Source organism: Drosophila kikkawai, chromosome 2R, assembly GCF_030179895.1.
Source record: "Drosophila kikkawai strain 14028-0561.14 chromosome 2R, DkikHiC1v2, whole genome shotgun sequence".
NCBI lineage: Eukaryota > Metazoa > Arthropoda > Insecta > Diptera > Drosophilidae > Drosophila > Drosophila kikkawai.
This window is the reverse complement of record NC_091729.1, coordinates 9,492,341-9,514,624: the sequence shown is the minus strand read 5'-3', so window position 1 is coordinate 9,514,624 and position 22,284 is coordinate 9,492,341. Positions and strand designations below refer to the sequence as shown.

The following is a 22,284-nucleotide window of genomic DNA, read 5'->3' as shown; positions in this document are numbered from 1 at the left end:
AGGTTCATATTATAATCTCTGAATTTTTTGCTCATCAGATCAGATACATTATCAGCAACATAAGGAATATTTGACACTTTTTATTCTGTTTTAATTTAATAAATAAGAAACGGGTATTTCTTAGTCGAAGCCCTGGACTATAGTGCCTTCTTTTTATGCTCGTTTAATAGTTTTGTTTGCATTTTTGTGCTGGAAGCTCTCCTTCTTTACGGCCACTAAGTATCCATTACATAACGAGGCGGGTTCTGTTCAGTTCAAGTGGGGCGGCGACCCCCTCTTTGCGCCTCCACCCCAGCCTGGGATATTTATTACAACGCTGCTCCGAAAATGTCATTCGAAATTGTATTATCCCCTGGCAGAGCGAGCGAGGGGCGTCAATGTCCTTAACTTCTTTGAAATTGTCGCCATATTTTGCAATTAGAATAGACGTGGAATAGGGGAGAAATTGGGGGAGAGGAGGCTGAAGCTAAGGAGGATGACAGCCATGGCGAAGGCGACGTCTGACACATTCAAGAAATTACAACGGCAAAGGCCCGCGGCAAAGGACTCACAAAAGGCGTCCGAAATGTATTTTATGGCCTGTTGAAATGTCTCGCGCTTTGTCTCCGCATTGTCCCTTTCCCGCCAAGTGTCCAGGTTGTCATGTCTCCTTGGTCCTGGAGGATATATACATTTCTCATCCTTTTGGGCCGGGGGCGGGTAATGTGTTGATTGAATAAACGAGTTGTAAAAAGTTGAGTCATAAACCGATTTTGTGAATACAACAAAAGGCAAGTAAGAAATGTATTCTTCACAATATTTACTAGTAAAGCTTGGTTATAAAATGTTTTAATTTAACGTAATATTATTAGCAAGCTTTAATAATAAATATTTCCTTAGTTCTCTCTGTATTTAAATAAACTAAACCCTTGGCAATCTTTGCTCTAGTTACATGAAAATTAAATTTAATTTTTGCAAGTCCAAGTCACAGGGCAGTCACTCCAAAACAGGTAACTTTACTCCGAGTGACTTCCATTTGTCCGATCCACCCTCGGCCACTCCTCAAGCTCATTTATTTTAATGCATTTTACTAATTACTCACCAAAGGCAGAAGACGGACAAGAACTGGCCAAGAACAAGAAGTTGAAGTGGCAGGAGCACCCGGGCGAAGGGCAAATTAAACTTTTTGACTAACTCGACATGTAAGTTTAGCCATTTAAAGCCGAAACCACGGCCAGCATTTCATTTACTAGCCAAAAGTTTCTGTTGGGGGCATTTAATTAGTGTGTATGTACGAGCTCTCGACTTTTGGGGAGAAAGTAGACGAGAAATGTGTAATCAACCCTTGAGGGTCCCCTATCCCTGGCCCCAGCTAAGCTGTGCTGGCCATTTTCAATTAAGTTGTGAATGTGTACGGGGAAAAATGCCAGGCAAAAAGTCGAAAGAGTCGAAAAATCAAAAATAACATAATGGAGAAATTAAAATGTTGACTCTGCCTTACAATATACGAAAATTCCCCACTAGATTTGCCCGAATTTTTTGTTTCCTGCTCCCCAAATTCCTGGACATTGTTCCTATTCCGATTCTCTGTCTGCAGCACTTACATTTTTGCCTTCGTTGTTGTTAGCCATTGGGGAGTCTAAATGAAATTGGTTTTGCACAGCCAACAAAAGTCAATTTACAAAATTTCTTTGCTTTGCATGGTAGGTGTAGAGGCAGAGGTCCCTTGTTTTTGGAAAATCTTAGGGCAAGGGGAAACAAAAGCTGTTCATTACATGGCTTTGATTTTTGAATAGCGATTTTTGAAATGGTAAAAATTTAAATGTAGAAAAATATAAAAATTAAATGAGGCATTTACTAGCAATTATATCAACAGAGCTCTTGCTTATTGTTCAGCTATTGCTTGAAAGAAAGTTTTGAATCAACATAAAATCTATTTAATTTCTTTACAAACCCTCCAGAACCTTCCTTTTCCCAAACTAAAAGATTCCTCATTCATTTATTATGATATTCTGTTTTGTATTTTTGTGGCCACAAAATGTTCTTGGTTAATCTCACCAAATAGCTTGAGCATAATTTTCCTATCGGAAACGAGACTGGTCACAGTCCAGATAGCTTCCTCTGGATTTATACTCATTTTCCTCTGGCTTGTGCAGGAGCGGGCCACTCCATTGGAGTCCATGGAGCATTTTTATGGTCACTCAAATGCGCATAAAACTTTGTCCCCCGCATGTGAGTGTCTCTCTCTCTGGTCTTTTACGACTTTTTTTCTTGTGCTGCTCTGTTCTGCCAAAAGCTGCTGATTAAACTTTATGGCAAATTTGCTGAATCAGTGCTTCGTAGAGCCCCCACATCATCGCCCTGCTTCTGCTCACACACTCCACTGACTAAATACAATCAAATCAAAAATTCCAGTCCTCACATCACAGCGGCAATGTTTTTACGATGCACCAAAATTTGTGGAAACTAATTTTGTGCAAATAACGCTAATAAGGCGGATATTTACATTCACTTACAGTGGTGTTTCTGCTGTATTTTGAGCAGATTAATAAGAGCGTTTAATAAATAAATATAGTAAATAATAAAACTGCACTGTGGCACACTTTAATTCATACATTTCCATATTGAAATGAGCTCTCCTACCCAAAGTTTATGATACTTACTGTACGCACATGCTGCTTCCATGCCACACCCCTCCCGTACAATAACAAATTCAATATAATATTATTTACAAAATGCATTTAAATTTTATTTGTCACATGTGTTACATGAACATGGAGCGCCGGGACAACGGTAAAATGTGGAGGGCAAAAGGAAACTTTTTAGTTGGCGTAATGGGAGGGAGCGCTTTGCAGCATTATCCGGCTGTGTCATTGTCCTGTTTGTCCGTATCCGTATCCTCGGCTCGATACGGGGCAGCAGCTGGCTAAACAAATTGAGAATTGATTCTTTATAGACCATTAGTTTTGATTATACAATAGTTGGTGGGAGTGGACCAAGGAAAGGTCTTTTCGGCTAGACGACATTCAATTGAACGCTTCAACGCCTATCGGGCAATTTGGTGCCGAAAATTATGAGGCTGCCATAGCTATTATAGTCCCACGATATATGGGACAGTAGTCCACAGGCTCCAAGGAGAATGTGTGTGCGGCGCCCATGTCCATGATAAATTTGGGCTTATTTATCGGCCTGGCCAGTGGCAATTGGTAGCGGCCAGGCCAGCAGCACAACGCACTGCCAGCGAGTGTTTCGGACACTAAGGCTATTTGTAGTTTCGGCTTGGCTAGCTCCTCCGTCAATGGGGGATGTATGTATGCAGGGTTGGGGCAATCAGGGGGCATCCGTCCGAATTCCGGGGGTGTCGAGGCTAATGGCGTGGGCCTGGTCACTGATACATTAGCCAGGCATTGGCTGCAGCTGCTGCCGTTCGAGCGGCAAAAGCTTAAAGTTCAGCCAAGGGTAATAAGCCGTCAGTGCAGTTAAAGTTTCCAATGTTCCGGGGAAATGGGTAACAAAGGAGAGATTTAACATGTGCTTAGTTTTCAAAGGCATTGAGAAGCAACATAATCAATACCAACTGAATTTCCACGGTTCAAACTTAAATTTTAAAATGAAACAAGGCCTATTGACGGCTTTATTGCAACTGTTTTTGTTTAAAAACAATTCCAACTATGTTATCGCTCGTATTCACAAAATGAAATTAAAGAAAAAACTTGCAATATTATTACGCTTCATTTGATCAAATTGATTTTCATTCATTTTTTCTTTTTTTTTTTCATTTGCCAGCTTCCATTAATATATTATTTTATTTTAATGCATCATTTGGCAGTAATTTCAAAGAGCACGAAGGGGATGCAAATATGGAAAACCAAACATAAACTGTCGGCAACAATTTGTAGAATTGTTTTACAATCCGAAAACGAGCAACAAAAAATCAATAATATACAAAGGGGGAACTTAAACTGAAATCTCTGTGTTTATCTGTGTTTATCTCGAATTTCCAATTGCAACTGTTTATAGTTTTGGGGGCTGGAAAGTGCAGGGTCTGTGGGGATAAAGACAATGTCTGTTTTCCAACCCGACATTAATGATTTTGTAGGACAAATTAGGCTATGCAGCAGCAGGGTAAAGAGCATAATTAATTAGCTGGTCAGCAGCGCTGGAAATTGTGCCGCTGGCCAGGGGGGGAATCAGTTGAAAGTTTTGTGGCCAGTCCGCAAAATAGCTGGGTTTACCTGCAATTTCCTCAAATGAATTCAAATCACAAAATCCATCGAGTTGTCCAGAACCATGTAGGCACAACTGTGCCGACGCCAAATGGTCCTGGCTGCTGAAATGGAAAATTTGCGCAAAAATTAGAGGTTGATTTTTCCGCAAATATCTAACCAAGTGGCTAAATAAAGTACGATTCATAGCTATAGTTCTTGCTATTTTGAATTTTGGAGCTAAGCTTATGAATTGGGAAAACTATAAGACTATATAGGTTAGATCAAAGCACTATTATTATGAAAAATAAACAAGAAAGGAAGCTAACTTCGGCACGCCGAAGTTTGTATACCCTTGCAGATTGGTTTTGATGTTTATATTATAGATTTAAATGCTGAAAACACACACAAAACAGACTTTCATTACATTTTACCTATACTTATTATGTTTACAGTTTGACAGTTACAGTTTTACATTCCCAGCTTTACATTTTCTCCACATTTACCGATCGTTTATATGGCAGCTATATGATATAGTTGTCCGATTTTCATAAAATTTTTACCAAAATTCTGAAATAATAAAAAAAGCTTATATCTAAAAGTAGATAAGAATATGTTGAAAAACAACGAAGTTATAATTTTTTTCCTATTCATTTGCCGATCGTTCCTATGGCAGCTATAAGATATAGTCGTCCGATTTTCATAAAATTTTTACCAAAATTCTGAAATAATATAGAATGGCTATGTCTTAAAAATGATGCAAAAATATTGAAGAACAGCCAAGTTATAATTTTTTTTCTAAAAATTTATCGAACATTTGTATGGCAGCTATATGATATAGTCGTCCGATCCGGCCCGTTCCGACATATATAGCAGTGAGAGTATATAGAAGACTATATGCAAAGTTTCATTTAGATAGCTTTAAAACTGAGGGACTAGTTTGCGTAGAAACGGACAGACGGACAGACGGACAGACGGACAGACGGACAGACGGACAGACGGACAGACGGACGGACAGACGGATAGACGGACATGGCTAGATCGACTCGGCTGTTGATACTGATCAAGAATATATATACTTTATAGGGTCGGAAAGGTCTCCTTCACTGCGTTGCAAACTTCTGACTGAAATTATAATACCCTGCAAGGGTATAAATATAAACTGTATACCCCCTTCAATGATACCATTTAAAAACTATTTTGCCCAACACAGTCCGTTTCATAGTCATACAATTATGATTCGAACTTTTTGCTCTTCGTTTTAGTATTTTGTTGTCTTTATTTTTAGGTTTTCTCATTGCATAATTTATCAATTAATTGATTAGTTTAATTTATTTTCTCTTTTTCAGCTATAGCGCATTATTTGCTGTAATCCTTTTCGTGTTTTTTGTTTTCTCGTTCCTCTTTTAGCTATTCAAACTAAATCTAGTCTCAGTTAATTACATTTTAATGCTTTAATTACATGGTTTAAATGTAGGTTTAGTCATTCATTTTTGAATCGTTTATGATATTTTACATTTAACAGCCTTATTATTAGCATTTCCTTAGCTTCTCTTGCGGGAGGTGACTCTTTAATGTTATTATTTTATCCATCACACAACTAATTTTGCCTCGTGCATCGTTTATATAACTCTAATTAAGATTTGCTCGTTAGGGTTGGGTATTCTTGTTTGGCTTTAACATCGTTTTACTTTTCTGTGGGAGCACTTGCCGCAAAAGTTCTTAATTTTTTGCTGCAACTTCTGACGGCTTCCGCTGGGATGTACTTACTTTAACTACTTCTGTGCTATTTTGAGATGGTTTCCGGCTTCGTTTAAATTATTATTTGCTTTGTTTTGCTTGCTCCAAATGCAATACTCTAAATGCTTCGAGGGATAAAGGTTTTAATATGTAGATATAGTAGGGGATTAGTATTTACAAGCCAATATTTCTGGGTTTGTCTGTATATCTTTACATACATTTTCGTTGTTGTTTTTATTTTGGGGCTTTCTATTGGATGAACTTGTGGATCTTCGTGGAAGTCTAAGAAATCTAAGGGTTGGTTTTTGTATAGAAGAAGCAAAGGTGTTCTAATATTAAGTAAATGCACTATGGGTTATCTAGATTGCAACAAAGATTTATTTAAAAAGCCATGAAATTGTGTCAACTGCTTGAATGATATGACAAGTACCTTTAAGACGAAAAGGAAATATTATAGAAAGTAGTTTTGGTATTTTGAAAATAAGAAAAATCTCAAAACTAATAGATTACCATCTTTTTCTAGGATTTTAAGAGAGGTGTTTTGCCATTGAAACTCTAGAAAACATATTAGGAACCCTAAGCTACCCTTGCAACTAACCACAACCCAACTTCCACCTGCAAGCTGATATATAGTATAAACGCTTACATTTTTTCCGCTATCGAAATTCTCGGGGTATCGGGTGTATCTTCTCTAAAGTATTGAGCAACTTTCTATTGACCCAAGCGGTAAGCTATGGCTTAGACATTGGCGCTAGAACCGAAACTACTCAGGAATTTGCTATCGCCAGCTAAGCTGTTCACACTAGCTAAGGACTTGTTGTTGTCACCTGAGCCGGCCAGGAATGGGTGATGCTGCTGCTGCTGCTGCTGTTGATGCTTGAAGGACTGGTAGGCGTCCGAGCTGACTGCCGACCAGGTGCCGTCCTTGGCCTTCACATACAAGTGCTGTTTGCTCGGCTGCTTGCTGCCAAAGTGATGATAGTCCCCGGGAGCAGCGATCGAGGCACTGGAGGCCCAATCGTTGAGCAGCTGATTGGTGGAGTTGCACAGTCCCAGGCCGGAGTAGTCGCCGGCATCGGATGGGGGACCGCCGGTTAGAAAGTCGAGGGTTCCTCCGTTGCCGGAACTTGCGTTTGTGCCCGCACCTGCATTGTTCTGCCTAAATCCGGACTTTCCCAATATATTATTCTCGCTTTTGTAGAGCGTCTTGGGCTGACGTTGGCGCCTCAGGGTCCCGGCGCCACCCCCGCTGGCCATTTGGGCCGCCAAGGTGGTATTAGCATAGGCTCCCAGTCCCTGCTTCAGGGCATTGCTGGCGAGGAGCAACTGCTGCTGCTGGTTAAACGGATTCGTTCGTTCCGATTTCGTGGCATCCAATTGATCCATTTTGTTCTCGGTTATATTGATCTTTTTCAGCTTGGCCGGGGAGGAGGTCACAATGGCTGTGCTGGCCGTGGATGTGGTCATCAGGTTGGGTTGCTGCTGCTGCTGTTTCGATTCGAGGCATCCGTAATGAGCACTTGGCGGAGCTGAGTACATCCCAGCCGATTGATAGTCATTGCTCTGGTGATTGTTGTTATTGCTACCACCCGGGTTTGGTTTTGTCGCATAGCGGTTCTGGTAGAGCTTGACATTGGCCACCACATTGGTGGTGGCATAGGCCCCGCAGCTATCGTACAGGGAGGCCGACGATGGCCCGCCCGCAGACGAGGGTGCTCCATGGGTGGGACTCTTGAATGTGGAGCAGGCGACTTCCGCATAATCGGGCATATTCAGGGGCGAGAGTCTGCAATGGAAGAGAGAGAGAGATGTGGAATGGCCACAATTTAAAATTGATTCAAAGTTAGGAGACTATGGAGTATGATTTCTTTTCACCCTAAAAATCTTATAAATTAATTTTATAGATTTTCTATCTATTTTAAAATCTATTCATTCTATAATGTTGTTTTCATCAGTTTTATTCAATCAATATATAACTGAATGTCTTTTTTTACATTATAAAATGTTATTTATAAAATTTACTCATCATCACATATTCTTATATTCAATATCTCGCAGTGCAAATAATTTTCTGTGAATTTATGCTTGTCTGGGGTTCACATCACCAATTTCATAAATCATTCGACGTTGTTGTTGATGGGAGGAAATTGCTTTTGTTAGGCAGTGAATGCAACTCCGGAAATTATTCCCCACTCACACCTGCTCATTAAAAATTTGTTGCTGCAATTTCCCTTTGGGCACCTTCCCGTCCTGGCTGCAATTTGGTTAAATGTGGCAAATACAATACACAAATTTCGCCATTAGCATTTGCCAACTTTGTAATTAGAGGGAGGAGAAGGAGGTATAGGAATTAACGTGGCAGCAGCAACAGGAAATGGAAATGGAAAAACCGGACTCGCATTCAAATCAAACTTTTATCCATGCGAGTTTCTGGCAACACAAAAAATTAGCGAGACAGAGGGAAAAGCAGCGAGAGAAACTTTTTTATTGCACAAATTTTTGCACACTAATTAGCTAATGAGATAATGCTTATCTATCGCTTTGCTTTTCCCAATGAGTTCTCGTAAAAATTTACTGAAACGTTTGCGAGGCGAACAGTGGGTGGGTGGAAAACCCAAATAGTTTTGGTAATTTCATGGTGGTTTGGATAGTTTAGAAACTACCAAGGAAAGACCCATTTACAGGTCCTTTTTCTAAATTTAAAGCAGAGAGATTTTGCTAGAATTTTTTGCATCATTATCCTTGAATTCCGTCAAAGACATATCATTTTATATCCGATACGGTTGACCCAATTATAAAACACATTTCAGAGGAAGCCTCGGAGTGTGCAAAGAAATTTGAAATGACTCAAGCTATTAAGCTGTGGCCCTAAGGACACCGGGGGAATATGAAAATATGGAGATCTGAAGAGTCCCCAGTTCCTTCCCCGAGGACTATCAATTTTTAATTGTTAATTTAGCGGTGAAAATTGCGTTTTTCCAGGGGGGTTGGCAACGACTCTAGCCCCTCAAATCAGACAACAACCCGCGAAAGAAATTAAATATTTTAATTGGAAATTTTAGGTAATGACGGCGCCGCTCGTCGCACGTGTTCCGCGGGGCTGGGGGGGGGGGGTGTTTATGTAAACAAGGGAAATAAAAGAAGATCCTGTTCGGGTGTATTCCTGCTTATGTTATACTTTTTACGACTTTACAACGTTGTTAAAAGTGAGCAGCAGAGGGAAAACTTCGGTTCGAAGGAATACAACGGAAAAATTGAAACGGAAATAATGAAAATCGCGTAACGGAAGTGGCAACGGTATTCGAGGGGGAAGTCGTCGGTATGCGAGGGTGGAAGGTAGGAAATGCTCCAAATTGCAAGTGAAGTGGAAGGTGGCGGATATTCCTTCATGAAAAAAAAAACAGCAGAGCACGGGAAGTCTAAACAAATAAATGCGTAAAATGCCGCAAATAAATACGCTAAAGTTTTCCGGGTTGAGAGAGCGAGACAGACAGGTGTAGGCGGAGTAGGACAGCAATATGTCGCCAGCAGTTGCCACTTTTTTATTGCCTCTTGTTTGGATTTTGGTTTTATTTCGTTCTGTTTCTCATTTTTTGTTTTGTTTTATCATTGTTGCCGCAACGGTACATTAAGCTTTAAGGCAACAAAAGAAAAACACAAAGGAAATGTGCTTTTCCTTTTTATAAATTCCTAAGTAAGAAGTACAAGAAGAGGGGATGGGCAAGTGGAAATGGGTCGTTTGAATATGGAACTGGGATTAGGCTCAATGGAATTAAGATGATTAAGGAGAAATTCGTAGGTTTAAAACTTTCGCAAGGTTTTCCGAGAATCATTTGACGAACTGGCAGAGTTTTTCCTTTATTGGTCTGTCAGTTCGAGGAAAGTTAGGATTTAATATTGGGATTGAAAAGTTTAAGAGTTTTGTCGAATTCAATGACAGTTTAAGCTACTTGAATGTCGTCGGCATGTTGTTGGGAATATTTTGGGAATTAAAATGCTAAATTTGGTTGACTTGAGCATCTTTAAATTTAAGAATGTATACGATATATTAATGTTCAATACATTCCCCCCCAAAATGAAAACTCATTAGCCCTGAAGGAGGAACAGCAAGTGAGGAAAAATAAAACAACAGCCAAAAGAAACAAGAAGATAAAACAGCCCCGGGAAATATGAATGAAATGCGTATATGGAAATTAAATAACGGCTGCAGTGCACCCTCCTGCCATCATGCCACCCCTCTGCCTGCCCCTCAAGTAACGTAAACAGTTCGGGGCCGGTGTAAGTTACCATGGCCCAAAGTAAAACCCGTTCAAGTGTAACAATTTAATGGCGTTTGTTGTTGCTGCGGTGGCTTTCGGATGGTTCTCTCTTCGAGGGTGGCTCAGTCCTTGTTGGGGGAATTTTAAGGGGGCAGCGGTTGCAGCCCCACAAAATATATTTTTTACGATCCGGCTCGTAAATAGTGCGATGGATCTTTTACTTAAACCAAACGTGGCCCCCTTGCTTGTTGTTACACAGAAAACAAAAAATGTTATTGAAATGAGCACAATCCTTTCCCCGGGGAAATATTGTAAACTGTATTCAAGAAGTCATGCTTTCAAATATATTAATTTCCTGTTATTAAGATTTTCTTTAACTGAATTTATATGGAAATATAAATAATTTCTTGTTTCCCATCCTTTTCTCATATATGTAAGTCTACCCATTTAAGCCTTCTGCTTGCTGGCCAATTTTTATTGTAATTAAACAGTCAGCGAAGCGCAGACAGGATATTAAGCCAACTTCCTGGGCTGATAAACAACCCGGGCCTCACCTCTCGTAATCAGGCAGGAGCGTCGGCTGTTGTCCCTGTTGGGCGGTGGCCTGTGCGTATCCCGGAAGTTGCTCCTTTGTCGTACATGTGCCATTAGCTCCTGTAACCCCGCCGCTGCCGCCGCCGCCAGCTCCGGATCCCTGTCGCCAAACGCCGCCGGTGGGATCGATCCAGAGACCATTGGGGCCAGTTGCCGCTGTCGAATTTGAGCCAACGGCACCGACGGCTCCGCCTCCATTTAGCGGCAATGTTGGAAACTTTCGCACGGTTCCGATTGCGTGATTGCCTGAAATAAAAAAAAAATACGAAATACGGGAGACTGAATATATCGGAATGGCGTCTATGTGTGTGCTGGCAATGATTACGGCTCGTTAAAACTAAAACGGAGAACTGACTGCCCGGGGTTTGCTCAGCTTGCGCTGTTGTAACGTGCAAATAATAAAAGACGGAAATTACTTTTTATATTCAATTGGCAAAAGCTTTTGCACGCCCTTTTCCAGCGAGATTGTAAATGCCCTATAGTTGTTAAGCTAAATGGGTATGCTGGAAGAGCAGGTAAGCGTTTTATTTTGGCTCATAAAGTGCCGACTTTATAGTTAAGCCAGGATCTAAGAAGGAACTTTAGTTATTACTTAGTTATATCATAAGAATTTTCCATTCTCTCTTCTAATAAATATATAAAAATTAAACGATTAAATTATACTTTTTACAGGGTAACTTTCTTAGCTTCTAGAAAACTACAAACTCTTTGTTTTCCTGCTTATATTTAGACTTCTGCAGCCAGACAATTGATGTGATTTTCACGTGAGCGCTTGTCGTTTTTATGTACGATACAGGACCCCCTTTATGGTGGCTTCTTCTCTCCAAATAAAAGCCAAAAAACTCCCCAACTGCTGCTCTAGTTATCGTGGCTTGTTTATCTTTTTATAGTCGGTTTAACCTTGGCGCTGTGGCTTACTGCCAAAGATTATTACCCTTGGTTTTTGGTTCCTTGAGTCTTTACAATGTTATGAGTGCGTGTCCTGTGTCTGCAGTTATTGTGGCTTACAAAATGGCAACCTAATTGAGACCGGCCATAAATGCTCGAGTCATAAATCATAGATTACGGAGTGGAGGAGAGCTGGGAGCAAAATGCTTGCATGTCCCAGACCGGAATGGAGATTGTCCCATCAAAGTGGAGTATAAGTTAAGAGGGGCAAAACTCTGGAGAATAAATTTGGACTGGAATTATTTATCTTACTTCCTTGTAGTTAAAGAACTTTCCTTTTAAATTCAAAAGATTTTCAATATTTGCAGCTATCGATGTTCATTTAATCTTTACTCCATGGACACCATTATCTACACTTAATGTGCTTCCTATTTACAGGCTCGTGAAGCCTTAAATATTTAACGCTTTACACCCTAAATTGAGCTTCAATACCCACCGACCGCGCTGTAAATCTTCACACAAAAAGGAACAAGCAATTACCATGCAAAAAAGGAAAAGGAAAATAAATATAAATTTAAATTAAAGTTCACTCACCATGTAAACTGCCCAGCGAGGTCTGCTTGATAAATTGATAGCGCTTGAATAGAACCAATGCGCCCAATAGAAACACAATTATGGCAATGATGGAGCCCAGCAGGACGATAAACCAGGTCTGTGTTAAAAAGTCATCGGCAATATCACGACTGATGGGATATCTGCAATAGACAACACAATAAAGAGCCCGGAATGAGAACGGCTATCGGGGCTGCGGATGGAGCTGTGTACGTGCCCGGGCGGAGGCTTAGTTTAATGGTCGCAAAAGTCGTTGGCCATTGTCGTTGGCTGTTAATGGATTGATGTGGACCTCGCTGCGACACTTGGCAGTCAAATGAGCAGCGCCACAATGCCCACACAAAAGCGAGTTACACTTGGCGAAATATATTATGGGAATCTTCTCCGAAAAAAACCAATAATGGTGCTTTGGACTCTAAATTTAACTTTAAAGAGTTGTGTAGCAAAGGTAGCAAATCCTTTTCTCCCAGTGCACCCCACTCACCTCGTGTAGCCCGTGTCCAGGGACTGGGTGCGTGCATCGATGCGGAGGACAGCCGGCTTGCTGAAGGGTCCGACTCCCACCCGGGTGGCCGCAGCCACTGCGATATAGTAGGTGACTCCCGTGGTGAGGTTCGCCAGCAGCAACGTGGGGGTGGCCGCGTCTATGGTCATATTTTTGAATATCCGCGTCGTATTGTGCACGTCCAGGCCTTTGACGACCACATTGTAGCTGGTGAGGATGCCTGTTCAATGGCGATTTTCCGAGGGTGTTGGACGCAAAAGAGAGAGAGAGGGGAAAAACTCACACAAATGAAATTAAATGTAAACAAAAGAAAAACGAGTTCATCCGCATTGAAACGCTCCAGTGAAGGTATTTTGACAAAGAAAGTGACAGGATTACTTATGAATCTCTGGGGGAATCAGGAAGCTAAATTATAGTCTATTATTCTGGATATCTGGATATCTTGGAAACCATAATCAAAAATGCTACATTCTACATGTTTAAATATCGTTTGCTTTTAAACCTAATAATCCCATACTTATAGATTACTAACCATTGCGAGTCCGATTCGGTTGCGGGGGTAACCACTTCAAGAAGACCGAGGTGCGATTGAACTGAATGGCTTCCATGCCATATGGGGGTGCCTCCGGAACTGTGAATAAAATATATAGATCAATTTTAATTTTCAATCAAAATTAAAACAAATCAACTAATATTTCATTATATTTTGAATAATATAAACTAAAGGATGGTTGGTTCAACCGAGGCCTTACCATCTTCCAGGGTTCGCACCCGCCGGGAGTTAGAGGGTTTCCCTACGACGCTCTTGTAAAATGGCACAAGAAAAAACTCGTACGTAGAGGCCTTTGCCAGTCCAGGCACCGTGCAGGAACTGAGTCCCTGACCCTTGTTGAGCAGTGTTACCATCTTGTATTCGCTGGAGTGCAGCTCCCGGGCGTATAGATAGAAACCCTCGATGTACTGGCCACTGTCGATATCCCAAGAGAGTCGCACTGTGGTCGAGTCACTGGCATTGGCCTCCAGTAGCTCCACGATATCGTTGGCTTGCAGCAGGGTCTCCACATCGCTGAGAAGGAGCTGCGAGGTTCCAGAGTTCTCGCTGCCGTCCCGGACTCCCACCAGTTTTCCTGCCGTTATGGGTTCCGAGATGGGTGAGGGTGGCGAGAAGCCGAGAGAGTTCTCCGCTCGGACAATGAACATGTAAGCAGCTCCCTGGGTAAGGCTTTCGACGGTGAAAATCGGTTCACTCAGTCGCGAGGCTATGGGTATCCAGGTTTTGCTCTGATTTGTGCAATACATTTCTACACTATAGCCCAGGAAGGATGAAGCGCCAGCTTTGTCACTCGTGGGCCAGACAATAGTCAAAGCCGATGCCGTGGCATTCAGCACTTTGGGTTGTCCCGGCGCAGTGGGACATTTGCTCTGCTCCGGAGCTCTGTAGAATTTGATATTCGGATTGGTGGGCAGTTCTATTCTAAGGAAGCCACTCCACGTCGATTTACCGGCCCGCGAACTGGCCACACAAGTGTACAGTCCCTGATCCTGTTGGCGATCGAGATCGGATATTATCAGATCGCCAGAAGTAGTAATATTCAGCTTTGAACTGGGTTGCACGGGTATTCCGTCCCGGTACCAGGATATCGTGGGACTCGGCAGACCGATGGCCTTGCATTGCAACGTGGCCAAGGACTTGATGGGCAGAGTTTGGTTCACAGGACCCGATATTATAATCGGGGGTGGGCGGTCCTCCTGGGAGTCCAAGCTCAGCTGAACCCGCGACGTAATGCTGGCCACTTCGTTCATGGCATTACACAGTATCACCAGGTCCTTATCCGTTCTTTGGAATCGGGTAAGCGTCAATATTGAGTGACCTTCTTCGGTGTTTAAGCTGTGAAATCGATCCAATGGCGGTGCTCCAGGGAATATGAGTGTACTGTTGTTTTTGATGGTCCAGAAGATAGTCGGCTTGGGGTTTCCACTGGCTCGACACTCGAACGAAGTGTCCGCACCAAGTTCCACGGATTTGCTCGCAGGACGTTGGATGAATTTCGGGGGGGCTACAGTGTCAGTGCGGGGAGGAGGAGCATGGGTAGACTAATTAGCTAAAGTGCTCGACTAGCGGTTGTCTAACATGAGGTAATCAGGTTCTGGAATCTCCCCAAAAAACTTACCGTAAACGGTCAGAGTTCCCATGGCAGTGATGGCACCCACGACATTGTCAGCCTCACAGCTGTATTCACCTTCATCGGCGATGGTGACTCTCTCCAGCCTTAAGCTTCGATCCTCCAGAACACTAACGCGATCTTTAATAATGAAAAATATTAAATAGGAAATTAGAAATTATTCTTATCATTATTCTTCTCTTTGAACTTACCCAATGGCATGTTACCGCCCGAGGCAGTGCGCAGCCACAGAACATCGGGCATGGGGTCGCCACCCACTCGGCAGGGAAAGGTCACCGAGGCCCCCTCCAGAACCGTTTGATCGTGCGGCCCACGGATGATGTACGGCTTGACTGCAATGGAAATAAGCCAACGGGGGAAATGATAAGCGGCAATTTAATCAAAAACCTCAGCCCAATATGGCCACGTAAGCAAAGCCCAACCCAAGTCACATTCCAGCAAATTGGACATGACACATTGATTGGAGGTGCTTGGATTGGGTGGCGGTCGAGACCCTTATTCTAGCCATTAACCCTAGAACGTACAAGAGGTAATCCTCTAAGGCAGGCTTTTCATTTTTCAATTTATGGATATGCAAAAATATATGTAGGGAAATAAGAAAAAAAAAAAAACAGTGGTAAAATATAAATATTACAAAATATAAACTATAAAAACATCTATTCTTAAAAGTTAACTTCAACAGATTCAAAATGTCGAATGAATTTAAGCAAATGTTCGCTCTTAAAACTGAATCTAAATAATGGTAGCTTGTTTAAACTCCTTGGAAAATATTCATAAACATTTATGAAAAATCTAAAATATATAAAACTCAAAATAAAATTCTGTTCAACCTTTTACGTTTGGTCCGAAAAAAGGCACCCTGGCATTTCATGGGTTAAACAGCTTACCGTGCACTTTGAGCGTGGCCAGCGAGGACTCGCGCACTCCGACAGGATTCTTGGCTATGCACTGGTATTGACCCTCGTCAGTCTGCCGGGCATCCTGGATGGCCAAATTGCCGCCGTCAACGATGCGTATTCGCTTCGAGCCCTCCAAATCCAATTTCTGTCCGCCCTTCTTCCAGGTGACTGTTGGCTCGGGAATGCCCCGAGGCGCGGCGCACTCCAGCAGGGCGGTATCGCCCTGGGCGATCCGGGTGTTCTGCGGCTCCAGGCGGAACTCATCACGGAGAACTGGACAACGAAAACAAAAAAAGGAGGAGAATGTGGCCATGTGAGTGGACGAAAGATGAGCAAATGATTATTACGGAGGGACCGAGCTGAGTGTGTGTGTGCGGCTTGGCCCCTGTCCATTTACTGGTGGTTATAAATTATCAGGGGGTTTTTGCATGATAAATGCCCCACGTCGGTGTCCCAGTCATTCCCTGTGTCCCCTTCCCTGACCTGCGGCTATCCCTCTCCTGAGCGCGTGTTTGCGGCCTGACAGCAAAGATAAATTGTTGGTAAATGGCATAAATGTGATTTTTATACGCCTCGAGGAGACCGAGAGCAAGAGAAGAAAGATGGCCTTCTAATTTGTAAAAGAAAAAAACTCCATTTCTACGCAGCTTTTCGATGATGAGATTGATGGAATTTGATTTGATTCAATTTGGCCATCAAAATAAATGGTTGATGACTGGAATTCGATTAAAGCCAGGTGTTTTAATATTAATTTAAGAGCTTTGAATAATATTAATGAAAATAAAAGTCAATATGGGAAAGTAGATTGATTTCTTTCCGTTGATATTAAAATAATCTCAAAAGCTTCTAGTTCAAAGAATATATTCTATCTTTTAAGCTTTCAATAGAATTTTTTTCCATTTTAAGGGATTCCTTTTCCTATTCCTGTGCTCCATTTTATGTCAAAATCACTCTGACTGCACTACTTCCGTCTGAAAAGCATTGGTAAAGCTCTCTTTCGCTGTCCGCCTTTTGCATAGTAAATCAGAGTATTATCAACATTTTGCTTTAGCAGTCGCAGATTTGGAGCGACAAAAGCGGAAAGCAGCAGGATAATTCAGCTGCTCCTGCCCCCTCGTCGTCCTTTGTGTGTATGTGTGTGTGTGGTCAGAGGGGAATGCTGTAATTTGCACACACCTCAGAGCTCTATTTGTCCTGTGTGCATATAGCAGAAGGATGTTCCGGGGGGCAACTCAACTCTGGTGTAATAAATCAAGCAACTTTCAAGCACTCCAAAAGCGTAGCCAAGTAAATTTCTCGACTTTTTTCGGCTCTTCTCGTTTGCCCTCAAAAGCAACCTTTTGTGCAACGAAAAAATATATAGTATATATATATATTCAACGAATAAATCCATAGCGAAAGCAGCTTTTACGTAAATTAAATTTCGCTTTCTTTTTATTTTTTGTAATCTACAAAGTGAATAAGCGAATTCTTTTACTTTTTTTGTGGCTCTTTTTTTCGGTTGAGATTTCCCTTTGCTTTGGTTTAGTTTTTCCCATCGTGGTTATGCAAAAATGTGCTAAAACCATGACTTTTATTAAATTTAAAGTTGAAGCGTAATAAATCAGCATGAATCAAAGAGTGCCGGCATGAGCAGCCTTCAGCCGTGAAGGAAAAGTGAAGGGAAATTTGGCCAACTTCCATCCCTTCCCTTCGCTTCCCAGCAGCGACCCCATTAAAGTCGTGGCAAAAGTTTTAATAGAAACCTGTGCCAAACTCGGGACCCCAAAACCGAAGGCACACACACAGCAGGAAACACGCCAACCATCAATAAATTAATCAAAGTCATAATCAGTGTCAGGTTCAGTGCCATTGGGCAAAAGTTGTGTAGGCCTCGTCCTTGTCCGTTTCGTTATATTTCCCGTGGTGGGGTCACGTTGGAGGCTCCTCGGAGCGGAAAACTCCCTGCGCCGCGTCGCTCCAAAGGTGCAAAACGCTTCTAGCCGCAGGATTCGGACAGCTGCTGATAATGAGTTAATAATTGACCGTTTATCTATATTTATCGTGGCCATAATATGCGTGCCTGTGTCTATGTGTGTTTGTTTATGGGGAGATTTATGATAGCCTGCCAGAAAAGGCAACTACTTGAAGTCGGCGACGTGATCAATTTAAGCTAATGAACAGACTGTTCTGCGATAATTGTGAAGCACTAACGGAAAGTTATGCCGTGATTACTATTTATTACGTCATTGCCAAATTTAATTGGGGAATTTAAGGTGTTTCTAGAGCTCTCTTTACTCAATTCTTAACTGTTGTAATGATATTTTTAAGGCAATAACGATTCTTTTGAATGGATGTTATAATAAAATAAAAAGTAAATCCAACGCAAAGACCTTCAATCATTTCTCGCTTTGTCAGGACCTAATAACCATAATTCTGCCTAGTAAGACCTCCAACAAACTGTTCATATGGTTGCGAAAATGCCGGAAATAATTTCCCTACAATTTTCTAATTCCTACTCTTTAGCATACGGCTCCTAGAACTCACTCACCCATCATCCTTATACAGAGGGAGTCCTTTAATATCAGGTCAAAGGCTGCGTGTGTGTTGACAGCGCTCAAAGCGAAATTGCGCTGACAACATCAAATGTGTATACTTATATGTACACACAATGTGCAACTTATGTTTACTATTGACAAACTCCCGACCACAAAACCAATGATAAAAAAAAAAGGAAAAGCGGAGAAAAACACGTGAACAAGTGCGCCCGCCTACGATTCGAGGTCCTGCTCCGGTTCCTGCTCCAGCCCCATTTTCCTCTTTTATTGCCTAACCCAATCAATGTGAACGCCTTTTGCCGCTGCCTTTGCCAAGTTCGCCCCCTGCTTTTTAGCCACCGCAAGCCGCAATAACGACGTTTTAACCAAGCAAACAAATTTGACGTGCTTTTCGTGATTTACATGCAAATATTGAAAAATATTCCCCAGGGATATATACCGCAAAAAGCAAACCCAAGCCGGGTTGAGGCTAAACAAGACTCGAAACGGAGGCGAACGTACAAAAAATAAAAAAGAAAAGGGAATCTAACATGAAGGCAAAATAAACTCTGCACTGAGCAATATCGATTTTCATGTGGGAGGAGAGCCAGGACATGACAGGCAGGAGGACAAACAGACAGACAGACGGGAATGAAAAGGCAGAGGCAAATAAAAGAAATATTAGCCAACAAAAGACAAAGTGGCGGTCTCTGTCGAAGGTACTACAGGGGAACCTCAGAAGTGTGGGTAAAAATGGGTGCTAGATATTACTTTCTCTGCCTCTCCTTGATCCCAAATGTTAAGTAGTGAGAAATTGTGTCCAGCACATCACTAAGATTTTAATATAGTTAAATAATGGAATGATCGATCAGCCTATATATTGTTATAATCTCAAATTTATCCTAGAAACAACTGTCTAAAAACTGTCTAAAAATTCTCCCTAAATTTGGGTTACAAATATCAAGCTTTTTATATCAAAATATCAGTTTTTCCTTAATTTCAAGTCAACTAATTTATAAATTTTGATTTTCCGCTTATATCTCTTCTTGCTGCGATTGTTTGTGCATTAACCCATGGCATTTCCCATCAAAACTCATCTGAGACCTGTCCCAACTCACAAATGGCAAACCACTGTGCTTTCTTTTTTTTGGGCATATGGCCTAATAAATCCAGCACACACACAATTTTTTTCCCAAGGCCTGGACAAGCTCAGGCCATCAGACCGAGCTTGAAAAACCAAAAAATAGCTGGCAAAAAACCGAACCGAAAAAAAGGAGGAAAACTGAAACGAAAACGGGTTAATGGAGGCAGCAATAGAGCGTGCCGAAAGGGGCAGGATCAGGACGGGGCGGGGGCGTGGGTCGGCAAGAGACCTCTGTGAAGACAAGTGGGTGCGTTCGAGCGTAAAACTTGTAAACGCAGCAGCTCCACAGCTAGTTAGTTAAGTGGGCGGGAGCGGGATGGGGGCTTGGTGTGTGGTGCTGGGGCGGCAAGCTGCAAAAAAGGGCAAAGCTAGTACGCCCCCCGCACAAACAGCCCCCATCCCAACCCTCTTGACACAACAACAAGAACACCAGCAGCAGCAAAAATCAACATCAATTTAGAATATTAAAAACGCACACCACACGCTCCAAAAGGAGGAGTGTAAATACACTGAAAAAAATAGACTAACTTCTTAAAGGTGATAAATTTTTATAGATAATTTGCAAAGAACTTGTAGAGCGTCATTTAATTCTAAATGTAATTTACAAGTTTACGTTTATAAATGTTGCATGTGTATTTTCATCTGACTGTGTTTTTTTTTTCATGTGTAGAGGACTGTGGGGACTGTGGCTTTGCGTTGACTTACCCGCCACTTGCAGCGTGGCATTTCGACTCCTTGCCACGCCCAGTTCGTTCTTCGCCTCACACCAATAGATGCCGGCATCTGTTTCGCGACGTGAATTGACAACCTGCAAAAAGATGTGAAAGAAAAAAGACGGTGGCATAAGAATGAGTTAAGGCACAGGAGACAAGATGGAGTAAAATAATATGTCTGGGGGCTTGAGAAACGAACATGGGCAGGAGGGGCCAACTGGGAGTAATTTTAATTGAAATGAGCAAGTTTTATTAGTAAATGGATAGGATTTTAGTGCAGATAATTTTCAGGGTACATGGGTTTTGGAATGGGATTTACTCTTACTAAGTTTAAATCTTAGTTTCCTCAGTTTCAGAATTAAATTGTAATATTTAAAATCTTGGTTTATTAATGTATGTCTTTAAAATTAGCTGAAACTACTTTAAAAGGTATTATTATATAATTTTATGTAACTTTAAGTTTTCTATAAATGGGTTTTCCCATAGAAAATTTCTTAAATTATTTTATGTATTTTCTTGATTTGAAAGAGAGTTTTCCAGTCATTTTTCTTTTCTGTTTCAAGAAATCATACCGAATTTCTAATTTCTCAAATGGCATCTTGAAAGTACAGACGCCAAGACGTTGATTTGCCGGCTCGGCAGGACCTGTTTTTCGTCTTTCGTGAAACATCCTCCTTTTAGCCTAACCCCTTGGCTTTTGCTGGCCATAAAACAGTCAGCAATCTGTTGTCTGTTGCGCGTCTGCTGCCTTCAAGTGCTCAAATCATAAAATGTCTCTCGAGCAACTTTATAGTTACTACATGCCTTGCGCCCTTCATTTCAGGGGCTCCTCCCCCTCTCCTTTTGTGTTTGATGTCTACACTGTTTGTTTATTTGTTTTTCGGAGCACAAAAGAATTCCCCAACATGCGCTTAAAATTAAATGTCAAACTAAGTGTGCTTGCCTGTGTGTGTGCCATATTTATCTGCTCCCTGCAGCAGGATAAAATGAGAAGGAAGCAGCAGCAGCAGCAACAAAGTTCGCACAATTTACACAACTTGTGCCCCATCCAAGTGAAATTAAGTGTTGCGCTAAGTGAAGATGACAAAAGGGTTCTTCAGCTGTATTATTCTTTCATTTAATCTTCCTTCCCCAGCTGTATACACACACACAGCCAGCGAGGATGTGTGCTCCTTGAGCCGCGGGTGCGCTTTATAAAACAAATAAGTTAGAGCGCCTCAGGCTTCTCGATTGTCATACTTCATATGTGCGGGTTGCGAACAGAACAACGGCTAAGAGGGGAAGAACAACAGCTCAAAGGCAACGAGATTACGTGGCACAAAGTAATAGTAATGTATTGTGGCCCAGACTTGCAGATAGATACATTTAAGAAGCCCTCTTTTGTCTAGCTGATTTATCAACAGTAAACCAAGTTTAAGTCTTATCACCACAAAAATATTACACCTTTAAAGGCGAAAGACAAGAGACAAAGAACTAATCTATATTGGTCATCTTTACGCTTTCTATTAATTGTAAAATTGTTGTAGCTATAAGAAAGTATCACTTTAATTTACTTAATGCCATTTATCTACAATATTAGTTTATTATTTTTTACCTAATCTGGTTGAAGTTTGGATTTTAAATTTACTTTAAGCTTCTTTTTCATTCTCTCTTCCAAAAACCACCGCCCAAAAACCGATCCTTTCATTTGGAAACCAGGCAACGTTTTTTTTATACTTTTCACTTTCAAAATCAGGCCAGATTAAAGTAAATCCCACTTTCTGCCTCAACTTTTGCTTTTATTCAGCTTTGTCAACTTTGATAAGACAACGAAACCAACTTAACCAACTCAAGCCAACTATTCCCGCTGACCCATTTACATCCAATTTGCACCATCATCAGCTGGCGAGCTGAATATTCAGCATACGCAACGTGGGCCCGGCAAAGGTAAGCCAGAGCTAAGCTCATTAGCTAGGCACGGGGAGGACTCCCATTAAAAATTGAAATGAATTACACGGGGGAGAGGCAGACGAGGTTCCTTGTCAGGACCTAAGGAGAGTAGGGGATA

At 41.6% G+C, this 22,284-nt stretch overlaps 1 protein-coding gene across 3 annotated transcripts in view; it reads right to left on the bottom strand.

Moving 5' to 3' along the window:
- Positions 1 to 5,559: 5,559 nt before the first annotated feature.
- robo3 (roundabout 3) overlaps positions 5,560 to 22,284 on the bottom strand; it is a 43,998-nt gene continuing 27,273 nt past the window's right edge. The window contains exons 3-12 of one of the 3 annotated variants that reach the window (XM_017166475.3): positions 20,230 to 20,332; positions 15,853 to 16,137; positions 15,157 to 15,297; positions 14,954 to 15,085; positions 13,535 to 14,839; positions 13,315 to 13,413; positions 12,762 to 13,002; positions 12,260 to 12,420; positions 10,738 to 11,023; positions 5,560 to 7,710 (exon numbers count right to left, since the gene is read on the bottom strand). In XM_017166475.3, the coding sequence (XP_017021964.1) occupies positions 6,663 to 7,710; positions 10,738 to 11,023; positions 12,260 to 12,420; positions 12,762 to 13,002; positions 13,315 to 13,413; positions 13,535 to 14,839; positions 14,954 to 15,085; positions 15,157 to 15,297; positions 15,853 to 16,137; positions 20,230 to 20,332 (3,801 nt within the window). In that variant the 3' untranslated portion in view covers positions 5,560 to 6,662. Of the gene's footprint in view, positions 7,711 to 10,737; positions 11,024 to 12,259; positions 12,421 to 12,761; positions 13,003 to 13,314; positions 13,414 to 13,534; positions 14,840 to 14,953; positions 15,086 to 15,156; positions 15,298 to 15,852; positions 16,138 to 16,211; positions 16,273 to 16,347; positions 16,676 to 20,229; positions 20,333 to 22,284 lie in introns of those variants that run through there. The other 2 variants (XM_070284112.1, XM_070284113.1) reach the window with 2 other exon arrangements.